Source organism: Hypomesus transpacificus, chromosome 26 (genome assembly GCF_021917145.1).
Source record: "Hypomesus transpacificus isolate Combined female chromosome 26, fHypTra1, whole genome shotgun sequence".
Taxonomy (NCBI): Eukaryota; Metazoa; Chordata; class Actinopteri; order Osmeriformes; family Osmeridae; genus Hypomesus; species Hypomesus transpacificus.
The window spans coordinates 2,275,742-2,297,563 of record NC_061085.1 but is presented as its reverse complement, the minus strand read 5'-3'; the positions used below and the strand labels follow the sequence as shown (position 1 = coordinate 2,297,563).

At 41.1% G+C, this 21,822-nt stretch overlaps 1 protein-coding gene across 3 annotated transcripts in view; it reads left to right on the top strand.

Annotated features, from left to right (window-relative positions):
- The window catches only part of zgc:113223 (uncharacterized protein LOC541424 homolog), a 130,247-nt gene that overhangs the window by 29,269 nt on the left and 79,156 nt on the right, over positions 1-21,822 (top strand). For all 3 annotated transcript variants that reach the window (XM_047049920.1, XM_047049922.1, XM_047049921.1), the window contains exons 4-6: positions 1,904-1,978; positions 2,099-2,194; positions 6,353-6,481. In XM_047049920.1, coding sequence (XP_046905876.1) covers positions 1,904-1,978; positions 2,099-2,194; positions 6,353-6,481 — 300 coding nt within the window. The remainder of the gene's footprint in view (positions 1-1,903; positions 1,979-2,098; positions 2,195-6,352; positions 6,482-21,822) is intronic.

Sequence of the window (21,822 nt, the reverse complement as noted above, 5' to 3'; positions counted from 1 at the left end):
ATTAATATTTGGCCGATACTATTTGAATAGGGACCCTAACCCTAAACCCTTTAATGCAAACAAAAAATGTACAGCAAATGCAGTAGCTGTTTCTACCAAGCTATGTCAACCGATGGCTAAAGACTTGGCTAATATTAGCAATGGCTAGTTTGTGCTAAAGATTGGCTAAAGGCCACATTTGCATACAAACTGCTCAAAGAAAAAAAAAAAAAAAAGGAATGTCTCTCGGCTGGCCTGGGAACACCTCGGGGTCCCCCAGGAAGAGTTGGTGGAAGTGACCGGGGAGAGGGAAGTCTGGGCCTCCCTGCTTAGGTTGCTGCCCCCACGACCTGACCTCCGGAAAAGCGGCATATGATGGATGGATGGTCACAAGCATTATAGATACCCTTCCTTAAAAGATAGCTAGCACTAGTCACTTTAGCAATCTAGGAGGGAGGCTGACGTGCCAAACACTGGCTAGCCTCCTCCAACGATTTTAACCATTGCTTCTCACCATTAGGCAACACAATGCGGAGACGTGATGGATATTGGAGTGATGGTTTAAGTCCTCGGTTGTAAAGGTCAGATATGACCTGTCGATATTCCGCTCGTTGGTTTACCACATCAACCGGATAGTTCTCATATATACGGATCTGCTGGCCACAATATTCAAGTGTCCCTCGCTTGCGTGCCTCTCGGATAATTAGCTCCTTAACCTGATACTTGTGAAGGTGCATGATCACAGGACGCGTCTTCCTCCCTTCTTGGGCTTGGGTGTCAGACTGCGATGAGCCCTGTCGATTTCCGGAAGTGTTAGCAGCACCTGCTGCCCGAAGACCTCAAAGAGAAAGGATGGAAAAATTCTGATGGCCGAGTCACCTCGACCGACTCCTCCAAGCCCACAACGTGGATGTTCTGTCTCCAGCTGCGCCAATCCAGATCGCAAACCTTGGTGCGGAGATGTTTGTTGCTAACCTACAAAGTTGAGCACCGTTTTTCCAGGTCTGTGACCCGCTGAGCCACGTCCTGCGCTGCTGTTTCAAGTGGTGTTATGCGTTCTTCTTGATTTTCCAATGTAGACTGTATGAAGTTCAATTTAGATTCCACTATCTGAAATGAGGATTTAAACTCGGCCAAAAGTCTTGCAGTATGGGGATTCAGCAGGTCAGTTATGCTATCCAAGGTCAGGCTAATCTCCCCTGTATCCTTTTTGGAGCTTTTCCCGGACTTACTCGCCATCGTATGTTATACAAAATATGTAAAAAATTCAAACGTGTAAATGGCATATAAAACAACAGAAATATTAACTCATAGGTAGGTTTTAGTCAAAAAGTGTGAACGGTTTCGTGGTAGGCTACCGTCCTTGTGACTACTCCATAAACCCGCCAACCGGAAGTCCGATTCGTAACATTATGGTTATGAAGCAATACTAACTTTTCAGTTGTCAAAATTTCCATTTAGTTATTTTTGAGCATTTGTGAGTTTAAAGTCATTGGACAGGTTGGACCCAACTAAAAAACACAAAATGCAATCAAGTACACCTGACTATCTGCTCAATGTTCCAATGAAAACATGAATGCAACCTTACTCCCCCCGCCTCTGGAGATGAAAATGAAAAGGTGCACCAATGGCCCAGTCAAAAAGCATGTTCATGAGCAGATAAAAAAAAACGTGTGTTCAGTCAGTTCAGAGTTTTGCCAAAGGTGCCAACATGTTGAACAATGAGCCACTCAACAAATGGCTATTTCAATACATACATTTCTCTTCAGAAATGAACAGTTTTACAATTAGGAAAGCTTTTCATTCCAGTTGAAATGTACAGTAGAAAACCTTTGATACATAAGAATTATGAACATTTAAAGAGTCAAAAGAAAATGTAAAAAAAAATCTAACATTCAGCATGTACACTTCCTTGTGTTTCCAGTTTCTTGGAATCCTGGTGGCAATCCTATTGCTTCAGATAGTTGCTGCTGTGCTTGGATTTGTTTTCTCTGATATGGTAAATGATGACATGGTGGAACAGTTAAAATGTTATTTGTCATATATTTCAGATGAGAAAACTTTTGCAGAGGATGATGGTATGTTCAAGGTTCTTCTTGTGTTGCCTTTCATTTTTCAGGTCTTGGAGAGGACAGAGAAGCTGATGAGAAAAGCCATTATACGTTATCGAGAAGATTTGGACTTGGAAAATGTCATTGACTTTGTTCAAAAAAAGGTGAATATTCCATTACAGTTTATAAATAGTAAGTGGTCTGGTAAAGAGTTAAAACTTATTATCTGCCACCAACAATACTTGGAACTGGTACTAAGAACATTACTGGTGCAAAATTAGATACCCTAAATGTTCAGTCAATTGTTATATTTTTTTACTGATTGGTTAAGGCCCCGTCACACTGTATGACGTTAGAGGAAACGTTGGTAATCGTCCATGGTCGCTGGTATAGCGCCAGAAAAGCGATGTGTGGACGCTGGTGACGCTGGTAATCGTCGGTGATCGTCTTCAACGTTTAATTTTAAACGCTGGATAACGCTGATGAACGTTTGTGGAACATTTGACTAACGTTGCACGCGTTTGCGTATCGTTAGTCAGTCGTTACCCTAGCATTACTTGGTTGTTATTCATCGTTTGTTTCGTTTTCATCGTTTGCTTTCATCACACGTCGTCGCGACCCAGTGACCAACCTCACACGCTAATAGTTTTTAGGGGTGTATTACTTGGTCACTGTTACACGCTCCTCATGCGTCAGTCCCACGCTAGTCATGCATTATTGTCACACGCCAGATGTGTCCACCTCGCCCTAGAACGCTCGAAATTGAACGATTAGAACTTTCAGAGAACGTTAACCAGAATGTTATGGTGTGACGGAGCCTTTAGGAAGATAGCACATCTCAATAATTACTTATCCAGTAGTTTCATGGCTGAATGAATTTAGAATAGTAGTTTGATCTACACCCAACACTATTATTTAAAATCAACATGGAAATGTGATATTTGTTTAAATTAGACATACTGTGGCAACCACTGAGCGCAGCCAGGGGACAACAGCACTTTCCCAAAGGAACCATACAAACCATTCAGTTGGAGAATTCTATTCACCTCCACCCTGATGGCCTCTCTCCTGGCTTTGGGAATTCAGTAGGGCTTTAACCATACCTTTACTCCAGGCTGAGACTTGGTGTCATGTGTGGCAACTGTGGTTTTGACTGGCAGGTCTGAGAATATGTTGAGGTGCTGCACACTCACCTAGGTCTTGTCTCTGGCTGGGGCCCAGTTGGTCTCCCATGGGCACCTCGGGTAAAGGGGTCCGGGCTATCAGGGTTGTCAGGGCAAGGGTGGATGGTGCCTGCAGATCAGGGAGTCTTAGCCATTTCTTAGCATTCCACGGCCCGCCGGCAGGCTCTAGGATTGAAGTACTAAACTACACAACACACAAAACTACTTTCTTTATATTGGTACACATGCCATATATCTTTGGAAAGCTAAAGTTCTTGTGATTCTATTGATTCACAAGAACCATATCAAGCTTGAGTTTCAACAGCAGGTACAATCAACGTCTTTGTCAAACCACCAACATATAAACAAACAGAAGCAAAACAGAGAAGACTCATCTATCAGGCCTCACAGCTGTCCACTTATTACATTTTTACATTGACTTATACATAACATCCCAACAAAAATGGTCTGTTTACATTGTCAAACGTCCAAACGATCCAATCTTGTTGCATCATTCTAAAGTCAAGACATTCATGTAAACTTGGTCATAACTTTGATAAGCTTTGGTCAGAGCTCCACCTCAGGTACATTACTGCTTCATAGGCATGCTCGCTCCCATCCGAGAATGTACGGCTCACCGATATGGCATGAAGGAGTTAGAATTTGACTTTGCTGAGCTGGACATATTGTTCAAAAAGCTCAATTGCATCTTCCCTGAGCCCCTCTGAGAGCGCTGTGTCCCATGTGTCTTTAGCTGGGCAACTTTTGCTTTTGGCTTCTTGGAACGCTTGCGCACCAGGATGGCTCCCTTCTACTTTGCAGGCGTCACCAGGCCACTTGGGTCATACAATCCAGCCACCCGACTGAGCAACTCCCTTTTTGTCAGGGGATTGGGAGTCTGAGGCCTAACTTGTTCTTGCAGGAGGTTCTGACCAAGCCGCATCTTTCTCTGTCTCCTTGAGAAATGTATGGAAGTCATGACATGAAGCCTGTCTTCCCCGACAATGTAGCCACGGCCAAGTGCCTTGTTGTCGTCATCACCCATCTAATTTGGGAGGACCAAGGTTCCCTCTTTGGCTCTTGCTCTGTCATCTGGCTTGTCATGAGACTCCTGCCTCCCACTTTGCCCAGAGAACACCCACGGCTTGAGCTGAAATCCTCCACCCTTCAGGATGCCCTCCACATTTGCTGTGATTGCTCTCAGCCGGCCAGGTTCATTTTGCGATGTCAGGACATCATCGACATAACTGTCCTACTGGATTACCTGGCGGTCCTCCTCCAGGTGCATGAACTGAGGGAGGTTGGAGGTCTCTCGCATTGCAAACTGTGCGATGCATCCAGCTGGCTTGTCTCCCATGTTCACCGTGGTGATAGCAGGGTGTTCCTCATCCCCAGAGTCTCGCCACAGGAATCTGCAAACATCGCAAGCAATCTTCCGCATCCTCAATCCCAATATTGCGCATGTGGTGTAGAGCATCATTTTCGGGCTTTAACGTTTTGACACAACTTCGGACATTTACAGACTTAAACGTCAGAAATGCAGCATGGAAGAGTGTAGCAATGCAATGATGCCAGGTTGGTTAAAATTATGAAATGTTTGTTGTAGGTCAACTGAATCAAGTATTCAGCCATGTAATAATTTCAATCAGGAGAGACCTGGAATGAGTAAAGTGAATTTATTTTACAAAGATGCAGGATTTGTAAACAGGTGTTGTTACACACCCGCGGGGAATTCAATGATCAATGGGCTTCAGTCCTGCAGCCTAAGAAGAGATAACACTGTGACGGGTGGACAGGAACAACACGTCCGTGATATTGGCTTTTAGAGAGCCACGCTCCAGGACCAGCCAGCTTCATGAGCTTGATGGCATGGTACACAGTGGCATAATGGAGAGAAAAAGGCTTGGAGGTGACAAGCCTGTTAATGCTCGGAACCGGCCCTGAGTGCGGGGCGCCTGATCCAAATCCAGGATCAGGCGCTTCTTGCTGGAATATTGTTTATATTGTTAATACTGTAGGGCAATCACTTTTATTTCATTGGGGCTAATGTGGTTAAAAAAAACACTTAAATGACCAAGACACTTATTTGGTATTAAGTTAAGTATTAAAAGGGACTTTAACTGCTTGATTTGAAAGCCTGTTGCCTTGTTGATTACAATAAATAGGTCTAAAGAATATGTTTGTGTTTGACTGTTCAGTACTGTTCATATTCATTACATTTAAAAAGCAGACACAAAGTAACTTGAAAGTTACTTTATTAATTACTTTTGATATACAGTAACTGGTGAAGTAATTCAATTACCGAATTAAAGAAGTTACTAGTAACTGTAACTAATTACTAATTTTCAGTAACTTGCCCAACACAGGTCATGAGACATCGTCCCGGTTGGCGGGGTTTCCCGGCGCTGGCAGATGCCATTGGAACATCGCCGGCAGGATACTGTTGCGCTAGATGCCCCAACTGGCCACAGGAAAAAAACCTCTATTCCGACTGGTTGGGTGGTGGGTGCGGCGGCTTTCTGTGGGCTGGCCAGGGGTTGCTGAGCCTGGGGTCGCTACTCCGGCCCCCCATTGTGCTTGTCATCATTTGCTGGCTAACTCGATGGTTCTCCAGCAGCTCCACCGATCAACAGACCACAGAAGGGGTTGAGCAAAAACTGTTTATTACTGAACAATGACTAATTCATAAAAAAAAAACATTAACTTGGATTTTTTTCTCTGTTGAGGGTTTAGAGTTGCTTTGTCAGGTCTGATCGTTCAGATTCCACTCCTCACTATCAAGACAGAGCACACAGGGTTAGGCACAGATATTTGCTCAACTGGTCAGAGACCAACTCTTAATCACATTTGCTGGGGTCTGCGCCCTGAGCACTGTCCGGATAGTTACTCCAATCAGCTCATGAGTTGCAGCTGTGTCGCTTGTTGTCTCCCTCGAGTGCTGGAAACAGAAGTACCTGTTCCCGTTCACCTGACCCAGGCCTGCCAGTGCCACTGCCCAAGGTGCTGACTGGAGCTCTTCCCAACCAAATTGCCGAATGGAGTGCTGTCCAGGGTGCTGCGCTCTCAGGTTGCCACAGTACACTATGCAGTTTTAGCTAATGCACAAATTCAAGTGTAAGTTAATGTGAAAAGTGCTACTTGCGGCTGTTGTGATTACAGTTGCAATGCTGTGGAGTACATTCATACAAGGACTGGTCATACAACATATACTTTGAATGCCTGGATGGCAATCCTAGTCAAGAGGCCTGTGGAGTGCCCTTCTCCTGCTGTCTGCAACTGCGCAATGAGGTCAGAAACACAGACGTTATTCTGAGGATCAATTGTTAAACTGGTTACATGTCCTTCAAACTCATATTTATTAAACAGAACATCAATTACACCAATATAACCATTATTTTCTCTCCTGTCTGCAATACTAAAAAGACAGATGAGGGAAAATTGTGCCTCATTTTCACTCATTTAATCTGATCAACCTCATAATCTGTTTCCATTAAGTTTAAACGTAGGCCTACATCTACGAATGTGTGGACTCAAATAAAATAAAAAAGTCTGGCGCATTTAAACAATACCCTCAGTGTTTAGCTAGCAACAGCTGTAGTTACTGACTTGAGTGACAGGTGGGGGGAGTTGTAGGATTTATTAGTTGTAGGCTATCTATCTTGCTTCCAACTTTTGTTTTCACAACCCAGTCATTTGGAGCAGATAAACATCTAAAAACCGGGTCAATGACATGACACGCATATCTTTGTGTGAAGCCGTTATGCACAACGCGAAAATGACATCTTTCTGCTCCTTGAGTCCGAACTGGAACGGGAAAATAAGCATTCTGTTTCTCTGCCCGTCTGCTTGGAATGCCCTTCAATCAGAACTTAAAATTGCAAACCTTCTTCCTCTGGAAGCATTCCGCTCTATAAAAAAAAAAAAAAGACATCTTATGAACAGTGCTTCTGCTCTTAAATTGTTCCTGTATCGATAACTTCTGCACTTTATTTTTCTCGCTCTTGAGATTTTAAATGTTGTTTTGTTTTTTGTTGTTTGTTTTTTACTGCCTGTGTGTTATTGTTGTTTGTCTGTTTTGACCACTATGACGTGCGCAGCTGCCTTTCTTGGCCAGGTCACCCTTGTGAAAGAGGTCTTGATCTCGATGGGTTTTTATCTGTATCTGCCCTCAAATAAAGGTTATAAATAAATAAAAACACTATGTGGTGCTAACTTTCTTTGTTTACTGTATATTGGTACACATGCCATATATCGTTGTAAAGCTAAGATTCTTGTGATTCTACTGATGTCAATCGTTTCAAGATACAAATATAGCTGCAAGCAACAATGAGGTATACAAGCCGGTTAAGCAGGTAAAATGAACAAAAAACATTTTAGACATCCTCAGAACAGGGTTCTGAGTAAATGCAGCTTTGAATCCATCAAAGATTTGCTGAGATACGACCCAACTTCCTGTTTGCCGGCTTTGCTGCAGATTTTGATTGGCTGTACCGATTGAACCGTTTCGAAAATTTAAAATAATTTTGATAGTTTGTGTGAGGATTAGGGATGATATAAGATTTTAACAATTCCGATTCCTTGTCAATTTCTGCTTATCAATTTGATTCCTTATTGATTCTCTTAACGATTATTTGTGGGCAAGGGAGGGGGAAAAGAACACAAACGGGTTTATTGTTGGAATACTGTTTCAGCATTCAAAGTACTGTTCTTTGAATCTTTATTGAACTTCTTCTATTTCTTCCGTGACACCCTTCAGCACCTTCAAATCTTCAGCTACCGTTCAACTATCAAAAAATTCTGCAGTTTCAGGCTATGACTGCTGTGACTTTTCAGCTTTCTACCTCTTATGTTAGAATTAATATAAATCAATATTCATAATATTCTTTACATGGTTTTCCAATGGAGTTCTTTTTCAAATCTTAAACTTCTTCAACTTTCAAATCCTTCTTCTTACTCAATATTTTTGCTACAGCCACCATTTAAACTTAAAAATGTTGACAAAACTCTAAAAAAAAAATAGTCAGCTTTTTGATATCTATTGAACTTTGTTCAATATCACTGATTACATGGGTGTGTATGTGGAGAGCCTTAAGTGCTGACTGAAACGCTTAGAGCTTCGAAATCTGTTTTAAAAAGTATTTAACATTTGCCAGCATTGCAACAATTTTCACTCTTCATGCTTCATTTTTTGGATCAATATATAACTAATTTTGTGTTGGTCGTAGACAGTTGTCTGTGGAATCCAACAGACTTACACATTTTTTCAGAGCCCGAAAGCGAGACAAAGTCAAACTCTTGCCCCATAGAGACCAATGCAAATCTGGTGACAAATTCGTCAGAGATAGCAGAAGGAACACGTTTTTGAAACTGCCGGTAGAGTAGTATTTCTGTTTCTATAATTTCAGCTACTAAAACGAATATTCTACTTCTTCTACTACTACAGTTTAACAGTTCAGCTTTCTGCTTCTTCCACATTGTATTTCAGCTCTTAGCATTGTTAGATGATGGACTTTAGCTTCCACACTACCTCTTTTGTGTGACTGACACATTTCATTTCAAGTTCATTTGAGCTTGCGGGTATTTTCTCATTTCTGTATTTTCAAAAATTAAAAATAATAATAATTTCAGCTTTCAGCATTCCAACGCATTTTCTGCAGGAAATGCACTTTCTAATTTACATACATTTTTTTAAATATAATTTTCTATAATACTGCACACCATATACAGTATGTATACATACACATTTAAATGTTTCCGTTGCTCTTCTTTGACACTTCTATTAGCTACGCTAGCTTAGTTATAGAATCTTCAATTTTCAGCCAAGGTCAAATCATATAATATGACAGTGTCAAACATCGGCCATTCTGTTAAACAATTAAAATGCTAAGTTCAATGATGGAATAAAAATCGATATGCTCAGTTTAATAATGGGTTGACACGACAACGCGAACGTTTGCTGATAATACACGCCCCCCGATAATTAACGTGAAGTGATCAACAATGGGAGACGAATGCCGGAGCTAAAATGTATGCTTCAAACGACGGAACAGAAGATAACTTGATCGACTATACACAATAAAGGCAAATTGCTTCACACAGTGACAAGTGGTTGTGATCACTTTTGAGGAGTTTAGCTCTACCTTTGATAGTTAGAGATGAAGCGCAAACGTTAGCTGCGCTGCTGCATGCATCGAACACATGACATTCCAGTAACTTCATTCCATGCTGTGTGTTCAAATACTTCTTCATATTTGTTGTATTTCCTCCCTTCAACGAACTAGACTTTTTACACGTGTTACAAGTGGCGTTGTTGTGTTTATCGTGTGAAATACAACCAAACTTTAGAACGCTTCTGCCTAGTTGCCATGTTTGCTGCAGTCTGAATAAACTATAGAAGTGTGTGCATGCGCAACGCCACAGAGAACCGTTAGCAGGATCGTTAAATCATTTGGCTGACGATTCCAAGGAATTGTTTCACTGGGAACCGGTCCCTTGCCAGGACACCAATTTATCCTAGTGAGCTATTCTCAGTGCTGGAAATTACTGTATTCAGTTACTGTGTAAAAATAAAAGCCGTTTTTCAACTGGCAAGCGGTTGTCAGATTTAGCACATGTTTAAACAGCTGTAATTCAGTCCTATTTTGACATGTCAAGGTGATTGTGGTCTAGGGAAAAAACTTTTTATAAAACGTAAAATGGCGGCCGCATCAATTCATCTGGTAAGACAAGTTAAAATGTGTCAGACACGGGATCGCCCCCTAGCGGTTAAATGACACAACCTTTGGTGGTCCTCTTTGGAAAAGGGTCTCGAACACCTGTACCAAGTTTGATGTCAATTCAGCAATTATTTCCTGAGAAATTATCTCACTTCGTGTTTTGGCGGCTTCATCGCCGACTTTGATCAGCTTTACCGGAAAAACTGTTTTGAAAATCAAAAACCATGTGAAAAAATTTTTTTGCTTAATGCAGCGCCACTTAAAGGTGAAATGGCATGACCTATTGGACCTTTTTAGAACAGGGTCCCTAGTCCTTATACAAAGTTTGGTGTCAATGCAGTAAAGAGGTGCTGATATATGACCTTACTTCTTTTATGGTGGCTTGGTTACATTTATTCATTTAGCAGACGCTTTTATCCAAAGCGACTTCCAAGAGAGAGCTGACAACTTTGATTGGCTGTTCCAATCAAAAGGTTTAGAATAAAAAAAACATGTGATGTCTTATGTGAGGCTTGGCCTGAATAGGATCCATGCCAGATTTGGTGAAGATTGGACAAAGTTTATAGGAGGGGTAGCGAAAAAACGTCATATTTATTCAATCAAAATGGCGGCCACGTCAATTCGGCCACATCATTTTGATTGGCTGTAACTAACAAACGATTTTGAAAATCAAAAATCCATACGATAACTTTTGTGAGGCTTGGTCTGAAGATCATCAGTGGCAGTTTTGAAGAAGATTCAAGAAAAATTGTTGGAGGAGATACGAAAACACTTTTCCTTAACATTCAAAATGGCGGAGGATCTATATAGCTGGATATGTTCATAGTTCATAGTTGGACTCGTCTTGATCCAGGGAATACAACGATACCTCATTTTCGAAAATGAGACATGTGATTCAAATGTAAAGTGTGTAAATACACCTTCAACTTTGACCCATTGGTGGCGCTAGAGGGTTTGAAATGGAGACATGAAACTTGGTGAAATTGATGAGGGGACTGGCCCCAAAGAGTGTGCCAAATTTCACAACTTCTGACAATACGGTTCTAGGGGCTGCCATAGACTCCCATGGCAGAAGAAGATGTATAATAATAATAACTGGAGAGGGTACAATTTCTGGGGAAATTGTAGGGTGTGCTTACTTGCGTTGGTTGCAGGGGTCCGTATTTAAATTGCATTTTACAACTGATATTTCTGTATATTTTATATTTAAAAATGCATAGCCTACTTATTTATAAAGATTACATATATTTTTTAAAGCATATTTTTTTCTGCTCATCTACAACTCAAAATACTAAGAGTGAAGAGTAGAAAGAAATAGTTGTCATCTCATTTCCCCTGCACGATGGAATGGTGATCAGCAACCTCATAGTTTAATCAAAACGAAAACATTCGGCAGACCGGTGTAAAAATGGACCTAATCTCTATGACTTAAAACTTTAACTTGTGATATTTTCAGGCATTTAGCCTACTCATATTGCATTCATTCATTAATAAGGAACCCCCTTTGAAGTTTATTTTAACAACGACGTTACCAGCAGTACAGTGTTGTAGTCTACGTGATACGCAGGTGATACGCAGGTATACGCCGTATACCCACTAGGAAAAGCCAAGGATTTCCGTATACCCACTTACAAAGGCGCGATGATACGTAACATCGTTTTGTGACAGAACGTTCTCTCTTTTATTCATACAGTCTCCCCGTCTGTATTGTGAATCAGTGAAAATTGGATATTTGGGGCTTTCGTTGCCGTGCCCTGGATCTGACGTGACGTCACTTAAAGTTACTAATCAAGGTTGTTTGGCTCCGGCTCCCTTATAAAAAGACGTTGTTTGGCTGTCATTCTTTGCGCAGTCTTTCATTTCTCCCAGCTACGTACATTTTGAACTACGTTTTAAAATAACGAGATATGAAACGTAAACAGACCCTACTTCACACTACTTCAGTGTTTTCAAAAGTATGTCGGGTCGGGTGATACTGCAGCACCCACAGTCTGAGATTGTGATGACCCGATCGTTAACGTTACCACAGAAAACCAGCCAGAAAATTCCACCACAACGTTACTGTTACCTTGTAGGCTAAATGTCAGTAACTTACATATGATATCGTATGTCTGTGCGTTTGCCTGAGTACAGCAGTAAACAGAATACAACGTTTATATTTCCTTGTTTCAGATGATGAGAGAGATGGTGAGAACTCCTGGCCAGCATTGTGGACTAAAAGTCAGGCTAGAGTTTAAAAACAGGCATCCTTGGTTACATTTAGTCATTTAGCAGACGCTCTTATCCAGAGCGACTTACAGTAAGTACAGGACATAGTTAGAGTGGAGGGACCGAGAGTTAGGAACAGTAGATATCAGCACACATGCTGACATACAAACGTAGTTTGTATATGGAAACGTCACAGTGCTTAGTGTATGGTGTCAGGGGTGATTCTACGATAAGACCTTTAGGGGTGCTCAGCACATGAATACAGTGCCTTGCAAAAGTGCTAAACACCCTTGCTAATATAAATCCCTAATTTCACTGGATAACAATTAATACACTTATGTATTATTATGCAAAATATTGAATGAATTAAAAAACTAAGGATGTCCCTTTCTTCATGACCTACCAGCATCAAATGATAAAAAAACATTTATTATTATTTTTAGGGGTGCTGAGATTACATTTAAGGGTGCTTGAGCACCCCTAAAAGGATCTAAAATCGCCACTGTATGGGGTGTCGCTCTGGGACAGGCGAGTATGAGGCTGGGAGGGGAAAATCACAGTATACTCACTACAAAAACATAGACTACACCACTGCAGCAGTAGATATCTCAAATGGAATCGCGATTCAAATAGTACCATCTGCTAACTGAAAATATGCCCCCAATAACGCTTTACATTTATTTAGGGGAAAATCACTCATTCATAAAAATGTCAGTGGTAGTGATCATTGTCAGTAAGAAGGCAAAATGCGATATAGCCCTGCTGTGTGGAGAAGCTGCCCCGGTAAATTGTAGGCTACTACTACTATTAGACTGTCTTGGTAGCGATTGCATTGGTTGAATTCGATTTAACATGTACGTTAAATCGAATTCCGTACAATAACGTTGTACGGTCTAGGCTGAAATTTTCATGAACAGATTGACAAAGTTTAGGCTGTGGCAATGGAGTTCAGGTTAGTAGTCACTTGTGAGATTGTTTCACCTATTGAAAGACTTTTGATTGAAGTAAGGTTTGTGCCCAACATGTGCCGCCGTTTGACATCCTACGAACTGTAAACAGCTGTGGGTTTTTTTAGCTACTAGACTAGGCTACAGACAGTACAGCATTGCAGTGAGCTACACTGGTTTGAAACCACAGGTAAGGATAATTTCACCAACACATCGTTTACTTGTAATCTAATGTCATAATAAATCATACAACGAAAATGTATTTGTGAGGAATGTTTATTTTAACGATTGAAAACAGATGCATCATATACCGCTGCAACAGAGGCTAATGTCATGATGCTAATGCTTCAGTGAAATATTAGACTACTGTTTCCGAAAGTAGATGTACTTCCTTAATAATATTACCTTATATTGTACATTACACATCACAATTGTGTGTCATATCACGATGTAAAATGAGCAAATAGTTGTCACCCAGGCCTCTTTGCTTGTGGCGTTTCTGCAGCTGCCTTGCTGTAAAAAAGTTAGCCTACAGTAGCAATTAGTGATGGGAAGTTCGGTTCATTTTACAGATTCGGTTCTTTGAATCTCGTTCAGTAAAATGAACTAATCTTTATTCGAGTCATTCGTTCATTTCAACGGGGGAGGGGGGGGGGTTTACGTCCACTGCAAACACGTATGATAATAGGTGCGTTCGACATGACCCGACTTCACGCGGCTGCAGGCGGCTGACTTGGAAAAAGTGCATTCTGGTTAGACTTTTTGTCCGACTTGAGATGGCGCCGAGGATACGTCACTGTAACGTTGCCATCAAAGTACCGTGAGATTGATTCGAGAACTGCCGGCTGTGTAGCCGAGCGCATTTTCTCAAGAGCAACTGCACGGGTTCAAGTGACGACACAGCTATTTCATGATTGGCCAGACTCACACACGACAACTTTGACGCGTGTTTTGTAATATTCGGACACCTTCAGTTTTGCCAATGCTCAAATCCGGACCAAACTGTTGAATTGAATAAAACATTTATGGAAGAAAGGGTTTTAACCCACCTCTTCACTAACGGAAAGACTACGTTTAATTATAAATAAAGTTAAGTAAGCAAACAGCGCTTAATCGGCCGTGACTGACGTCAACGCAGCAAACCACGAGAAGCTGAAATGTCCGACTTCACAGAGCCGTTTTCAACTCCTCCCCGACTGCAAGCGGCCACTCTCGCCGGTCGTTTCATGCAGCCGCAGTCCATGTCGAACGCACCTATTCTCATGTAGGTTAGTGCATGACATGTGCACCAGCAGATACTATTTCAAAATAAATTCCTGCATTAAAATAATGTATCATGAGTTTGTATGATTTGGTCATGTATTATCACACTAGCATTTAATTATCACGTCAAACAATTACACTGCACTAAACTGTAAGTGTAAATGTAAAGTGAAAATAACAAAACCAGTCAGTATGATGACTTGAGCGAATATCATTCACGTCTTACTAAAATAGCGGCAACGCGAAAGGGAATAAGAAAACTGTTTCCTCTACTAAAAAATACAATGCGGGTCACGTGAAAAATGATCCAAAGACTCGCAGAAAGACCGAGTTGGGAAAGGAACGAATCATTCGCTTCCTCTAGCTACAGAGCCTATGCAGATCACGTGAAAAATGATCCAAAGACTCGTACAAAGACCGAGTCGGGAACGGAACTAATCATTCGTTTCCTCTAGCTACAGAGCCTATGCAAGTCACGTGAAAAATGATCCAAAGACTCGTAGAAAGACCGAGTCGGGAAAGGAACTAATCGTTAATTTCCTCTAGCTACAGAGCCTATGCAGGTCACTTGAAAAATGATTCAAAGACTCGTAGAAAGACCGAGTCGGGAAATGAACGAATCGTTTGTTTCCTCTAGCTACAGAGCCTATGCAGGTCACGTGAAAAATGATCCAAAGACTCGTAGAAAGACCGAGTCGGGAAATTAACGAATCACTCGTTGAGAGGACTCGTTACTCCCGAGTCCTTATAAGGATTCGTTCAAAATGAACGAATCGTTCACTATCGACACATCACTAGTAACAATCTCCCAGAAGTTAACGAGCTACTAAACTAATGTTCTGCTAGAGATGGTCTCGCGGTCTTTTCGTGACGTTAGTGACGTTAGTGGCGTCAGTGACTGTGGCTAGCAAGTTAGCCACCGTTAGCTTCACTTTTTGCCACAAAAACTTAATTTCTACTAAACCGTGCAACGGAACGTAAATCCCAATACAAGCAACTCAATCGCTAACAAGACGAAAGTTTTGACACCTAGGTTGTCTATATAGTCCAAATATTTACAAAGTTTTAGGGGTGGGAAAATAAATAAATAAAATAGTATATATGTGAGATAACAATGGTTGTGCCCTTGCCGAAGGCAAGGCACACCCAACTAGAGAGGGTACAATTTCTGGGGAAATTGTAGAGTGTGCTTGCTTGCGCAGGGCTCTAGAGTGCGACCAATTTGGTCGCATATGCGACCAAAATTTGTACGGGTGCCTAAAGCTTTTCCTAGGTCGCGCCGGTGCACCTAACCTCCTCGCATCCGCTGCCTCTCCAGGATTGAAGCGTTTGTTTCTTCTTTGACGGAACTCACACTCATGGTTGGATCATATCGTGGTCTAAACTAACAATACCACAGGATTATCAACAAACGTTAGAAATGCAAACACAATACCACATATGGCCACTATCTTGATTGGAGATGCCATGACAGCTCATTTTAAACTGGCAAAGACAGAAAATATTTGTCTTAGCAACACATCTGTCGAGGAACTGTCGTCAGAGGTACAAACAATCCTCAACAATAAACCAAACAACCCTAAGATTATCATCCACACTGGCTTGTTTGATATCCTACACAAGAAAACTGGCACTGAGATACTTAAAAAACATTTCACCCAGCTACTGAACACACTCAACAGATATCGAGATGAATTCATCAGTGGACCGATTGCATGCTTTAGCAGAGGAAAAAAAGCCTTCAGTCAACTACTATCTTTCAACACATGGTTGGCATCTGTCTGTCTGGCACACAAACTGAGATTTATCGATAATTTCAATGTGTTCTGGAACTGTGCAGACCGTTTTCAAGCTGACGGACTCCACCCAAATCGTAGAGGATCTCGACTACTAACAGCAAACATCAGTCACATGCTCCTGACCACAAATCAAGTTTCTCTCCCTATCCCTGTTGTGTCTAAGCTGACTGACGCATCCCAAACAACCTCCCATCGAACAGAAGAGAACATTCAAACAGCCTCCTGCAAGGACATGGGCCCTGCACAGATCTGTACCCCCCAGATGAATTCCCTTGTGATGGAACAGCTCATTGACATAGACTTTCCCAAGGAAAAGCTACGCTAGGACAGCCACCATGCTATTTCATTAGACATACCGGTCATCATCACAAACAGAAAATGGCATGGTAAAATGCATGGTTACAAACCTGAAACTAGTTTTAGAAGTCACAGAACTATCCATATTCTTCCAACAGATTTATCAGCCCCTGGTTTATCTGTTAATACCCCACAGATGAAACTGGCCCTTCTAAATGTTAGATCACTAAATAACAAAACATTTCTAGTTAATGATCTGATCAAAGAAAACAACTTGGACTGCATCTGTCTAACAGAAACCTGGCTAAACAATGACACGGCAACAGCAACTCTGATAGAAAGCGTGTCCGCCCGATTACAGCTTTCACCAAGTTTCTAGGAAATCAAAAAAAGGTGGAGGAGTCGCAGCAATTTTCTCCTCTAAACTGTTGTTCAAAATTACTGAGCTAGGTGAATTCACATCATATGAATATCTTGCTATAGAGCTCAAAACCGAATCAATACTTTTTGTTTTATATATCGGCCACCCAAGCACTCGCCAATATTTATACAAGAATTATCTGAACTATTATCACTATGTGTCACTAGATATGACAAAGTAGTTTTAAACGGAGACTTAAATATCCAAGTAAATAAAAAAGCAGACCCAAGAACTATTGAGCTCTTAAATCTCCTTGACAGTTTCGATCTAACTCAACACATAACAGACCCAACACACCAGCACGGAAACACACTAGATCTAGTGATAACAACTGGACTAAATATCAATAATATTTCGATAACTGATCTACCCCTCTCAGACCATCATTATATACTTTTTAATGTGGAAATCATCCTAACAGAAAACACAAAAGAATTCTTAGTCCAAAGAAGAAATTTAGACGATACAGCTATGATGAAATTTTCTGAACAATTCGCTCTATATGAGCCAACTAATCATGATTGCTCTCTGAATGAAATGGTAGAGAACCTAAATGATGCACTATTATCTGTGTTAGACTCTGTTGCACCACTGAAAACCAAAAAGAAGTGCACAAGCAGAACCTCTCCATGGCTGAGAAATAAAAATGTTAGTGAAACGAAAAGAAAATGCCGTATAGCAAAGAGAAAATGGAGGAAAACAAAGATCACTATCCACTACAATATCTACAAAGATACACTAACCACCTATAACAAAACCACCCGTCTAGCAAGGAGAGAATTTTTCTCCAACATTATTACAGAAAATGCCAGAAATTCCAGAGTTCTTTTCTCCACCATTGACCAGCTGTAAAACACTGTCTCTGTCCAACCCCCATCCTCAGCAGTTAAATGTGAAGAGCTTGCTTTGTTCTTCAAGAAAAAAATAACTTTGATCAGAGCTAGTATAATTAATAGCGGGGTCGAAATTGACATCAGTAGATTCTGCAACATAACCATGAGCACATTTTCCTGTATCACACTTAGTGAACTTTCCAAAATTGTCAGCGAATCTAACTCCACAACCTCAGATATTGATCCTATACCCACAACATTCTTTAAGCGAGTGTTTGATAGTGTCTCAGGTCCGGTGCTAGAGATTATAAATACATCCCTCAGAACTGGCGTCTTCCCAGATGCCTTCAAAATAGCTGTTGTAAAGCCCCTATTAAAGAAACCCAAATTGGATAACAGTCTACTTGCAAATTACAGACCAATATCAAACCTTCCATTTATTAGTAAAGTACTGGAAAATATAGTTTTAGTCCAATTCAATTATTTTCTTGAAGAAAATAACATCCTGGAAGTCTCGCAGTCAGGTTTCAGGAAATATCACAGTACTGAAACTGCTCTCCCCAAAATAATTAGCGACCTCAGATTAAACTCTGATGCAAATAAAGTCTCTATCCTTATCCTGCTAGATCTCAGTGCAGCATTTGATACCATTGATCACGACATCCTAATCAATAGACTGGAAAAGCTTATTGGGTTCACGGATAGTGTATTGAACTGGATAAAATCATATATCACAGGAAGGAAGTTTTATGTTAGTTTAGGAGACCATAGGTCCAGGAAACATGAGAACTGCTATGGGGTTGCTCAAGGAAGTTGCTTAGGTCCATTACTTTTTTCTCTTTATATGTTACCACTCGGCGACATAATCAGAGAACATAAAATAGATTTCCATAGCTATGCGGATGACACACAACTATATATATCCACTGAACCCAATGATGCAACGGCCATCAATTCCATTACCAACATTTGATACCATGGCAATAAACAAATGGATGAATGATAACTTTCTTAAATTAAATGAAGACCAAACCGAAGTCCTACTATGTGGCCCCAAATCCAAAAGAGAGATGCTTACTAAGAATCTAGGAGGCTTAACCCCCTGTCTTAAACCAGAAGTGACGAGTCTCTGTGTAATCCTGGACTCAGATTTGAATTTCAACTCTCACATAAATAAAGTGACCAAAACAGCTTTCTTTCACCTGAGGAATACAGCAAAGGTCCGACCATTCATGAACCAAAATGATGCAGAGAAGTTAATTCATGCTTTTATATCCAGCCGGCTGGACTACTGTAACGGACTTTTCACTGGTCTTCACAAGAAAACCACTGAAAGACTACAGCTCATTCAAAATTCTGCAGCTAGATTATTAACCAAAACTAAAAGGAGAGAACTCATTAGTCCTGTCCTAGCTACTTTACACTGGCTCCCTGTTACCTTCAGAATTGACTTTAAGGTCCTTTTCCTCATATACAAAGCTCTACACGGACAAGGACCTAGCTACATTGCTAACTCCCTTATAAACTACGCACCAGCTAGAACACTGCATCAAATGCAGGCCTATTAGAGGTCACCAGAAGCAGTCATAAGAAGATTGGTGATTCAGCCTTTGCTAATTATGCCCCAAAACTATGGAACAAATTACCCATAAATATTAGGGAAGCAAACACGCTAGACATTTTTAAGACAGCTTAAAATCTACCTTTTTGCCAAAGCATTTAAGTAATTTTATCTCAGAAGGGTTTTACTACGGCGAGCAGAAACCATTGTTATCTCACATATATATTCTTATTATTTATTGTTTCTTTTCGCCCCCCTAAGGCTCAGTCAATATTTGGACTACACTGACAACGGCTGTGTCAAAATGTTCGTTGAAGGCAGTAGCCTACTACTACACACTGCCAGTGGGCGAGCCGAGTCTGACTGAGGCTAACGTCAAAACAAGACCAGTTCTCACTCAAATTCCAAGCTTTACACAAATCACTAAAATGTGCTGACCTGCTGGTTGTCTTTGCAATCGCCATATCTTTATATCATAACACTGCTCTCCATTTTGATGTAGAATTGACCCTGGTACGAAATTAAGAAAATACTTATCAGACGCAGTTCGACAACAGCTGCCGCAATCGTCAATGGAGGCTGACGGGGCTCTCACGTAGCAAACAAATCAAAGTTTTTACAGCAACCTACATTAAAATCTCACCCCCTGGCTGTCTTCACAATAGTCATATCGTCATAACTTTTCCCTCTTTCAGGTTTTTCGTGTAAATTAAACTATAAAATTACGAAAATACTACTATGACGCTTTCTAGCATGGCTGCCGCCTAAAAGACTAGGCAGTCTCACGGGCGCACTCGCTCAAATTACAAAGACTTTCACGGCCTATATAAAAAATCAGAGATGGCAGTTCCACTCGAAATTGCAAGTCCAATGGTTGGAAATTTTTGGGGGTGGTATTTTACACTCATAATCCAAGCTCCAACTTGCGTGCTAGAACATCTTTATCACGTTGTGTGTTGACGTGGTGTTAGAGTTACCCTTAGTCAACTAAAGGCACTTTTTGCCACAAAAACTTTGTAACCTCTTTAACTGTGCGACGGAACGTAAATCCCAATACAAGCAACTCAATCGCTAGCAAGACGAAACTTTTGACAGCTAAGTTCTCTATGTAGTCCAAATATTGCCGGATCCTTAGGGGTGGGAAAATAAAAATAATATGTGAGATAACAATGGTTTGTGCTCGCCAAAGGCAAGCACACATGATATAGCGTTAGTTAGCTTACTTGTCCAAGGTTTGTAGCTTGACCAAGGAGAGTTAGTAATGGTCCAGGATTTTATTTCAGCAAGGCCAGTTTTGTATTGGCTCAAGTTGAGGAAACAGTAGAGGCTGAAATGTTTGGCGCAGACATACAAAACTTTGTGAAGTTGTGTCGGCGCGATTCCAGCGAAAATCAAATTAAGATACTGGTTGTGCAGAAGCTTGGATGAAGGAACTAAAAAAATACTTTTGTTTTGATTTGCACATCCAAGCAATGAGCAACTGTTATGCTTCGTTTGTTTGCTTGCCATGATGTCTCTCCTGGAAAAACCGATATCGCACTCGCCCTTGCACGGTGGCAGCTCAGTTTCTCATGGGCGGGCCAGATGATCTGAGCGGGCAAAGCAGAGAAAGGGGAGGTAACCTTTCTCGTATCTACGTCACTTGGAGATTTTCAAACAGGGGTGCGTTTCCCGAAAGCATCGTAAGCCTAAGTTGATCGTAGAGTCCATCGTACGATGGATCTTAGTTGTACGGGCCGTTTCCCGAAACCATCGTAGCTAAAGAGGCACTTGAAAATCGTCGTAGATCAACGAGAGCTCCAGACCAGTCGTAGATCGCTAAGTGCATCGTAGCACAGAGACTCAGTGGAGACACGCGTAGGCCGACCATGAAAACTACATTAAACTCATGCTGAAAGTTAATTCCGATGGAAAATAAGATTTTTTTGGTCCTCTTTTTACACCAGTTACGCTCGAACTGGGATATTTCTTAGTGAACCATACAAGTTTAACTGCCGAAAAAATATCAGAATCCGGTTTATCCTCAAGTAAATTTAGGTTACACAAAATAATTTGATTTAGTGGGTTTGGCGCATGCAATGAAGGTATTTAAAAAACAAATGTCAGTCTTATTCAAAATACTATAACATTGAAATATGGCTGTTGTAATGTGCAATAGAAACTAGAAATGCATTAACGTAACGCTTTTACGAGTACAATAACACAACAACAATTGAACATTGAAGATGTTTATTAGAATTATAGGGCTGGTAGCACGCCAAGCCCGGTGGATGAAGAGGCTGGTGGCAGAGCCGAGCCTGATGTTAGGAGATGGTGGCGCCCAGGAAATGGAAAGACTCCACAGGGTTGAAGTCACACAGGGTGAAGGGGCTGGGAGGGAGTGAAAACTCGTACGAAAATCATAAAAGCCATTGAAGATAGCCTAAGTCCTGCACTGCAGACTTGTCCCCTCTGATATGGGGAATTGGATGTGGTCTGAGATGTGGCAAAGTAATGCAGTTGTGACAGCCTGCACAGATCTTGACACTGAGGCCTTGGCGAGCCCATGTCCATCTCCAATAACCTCCAGAAAACTGCCAATGGC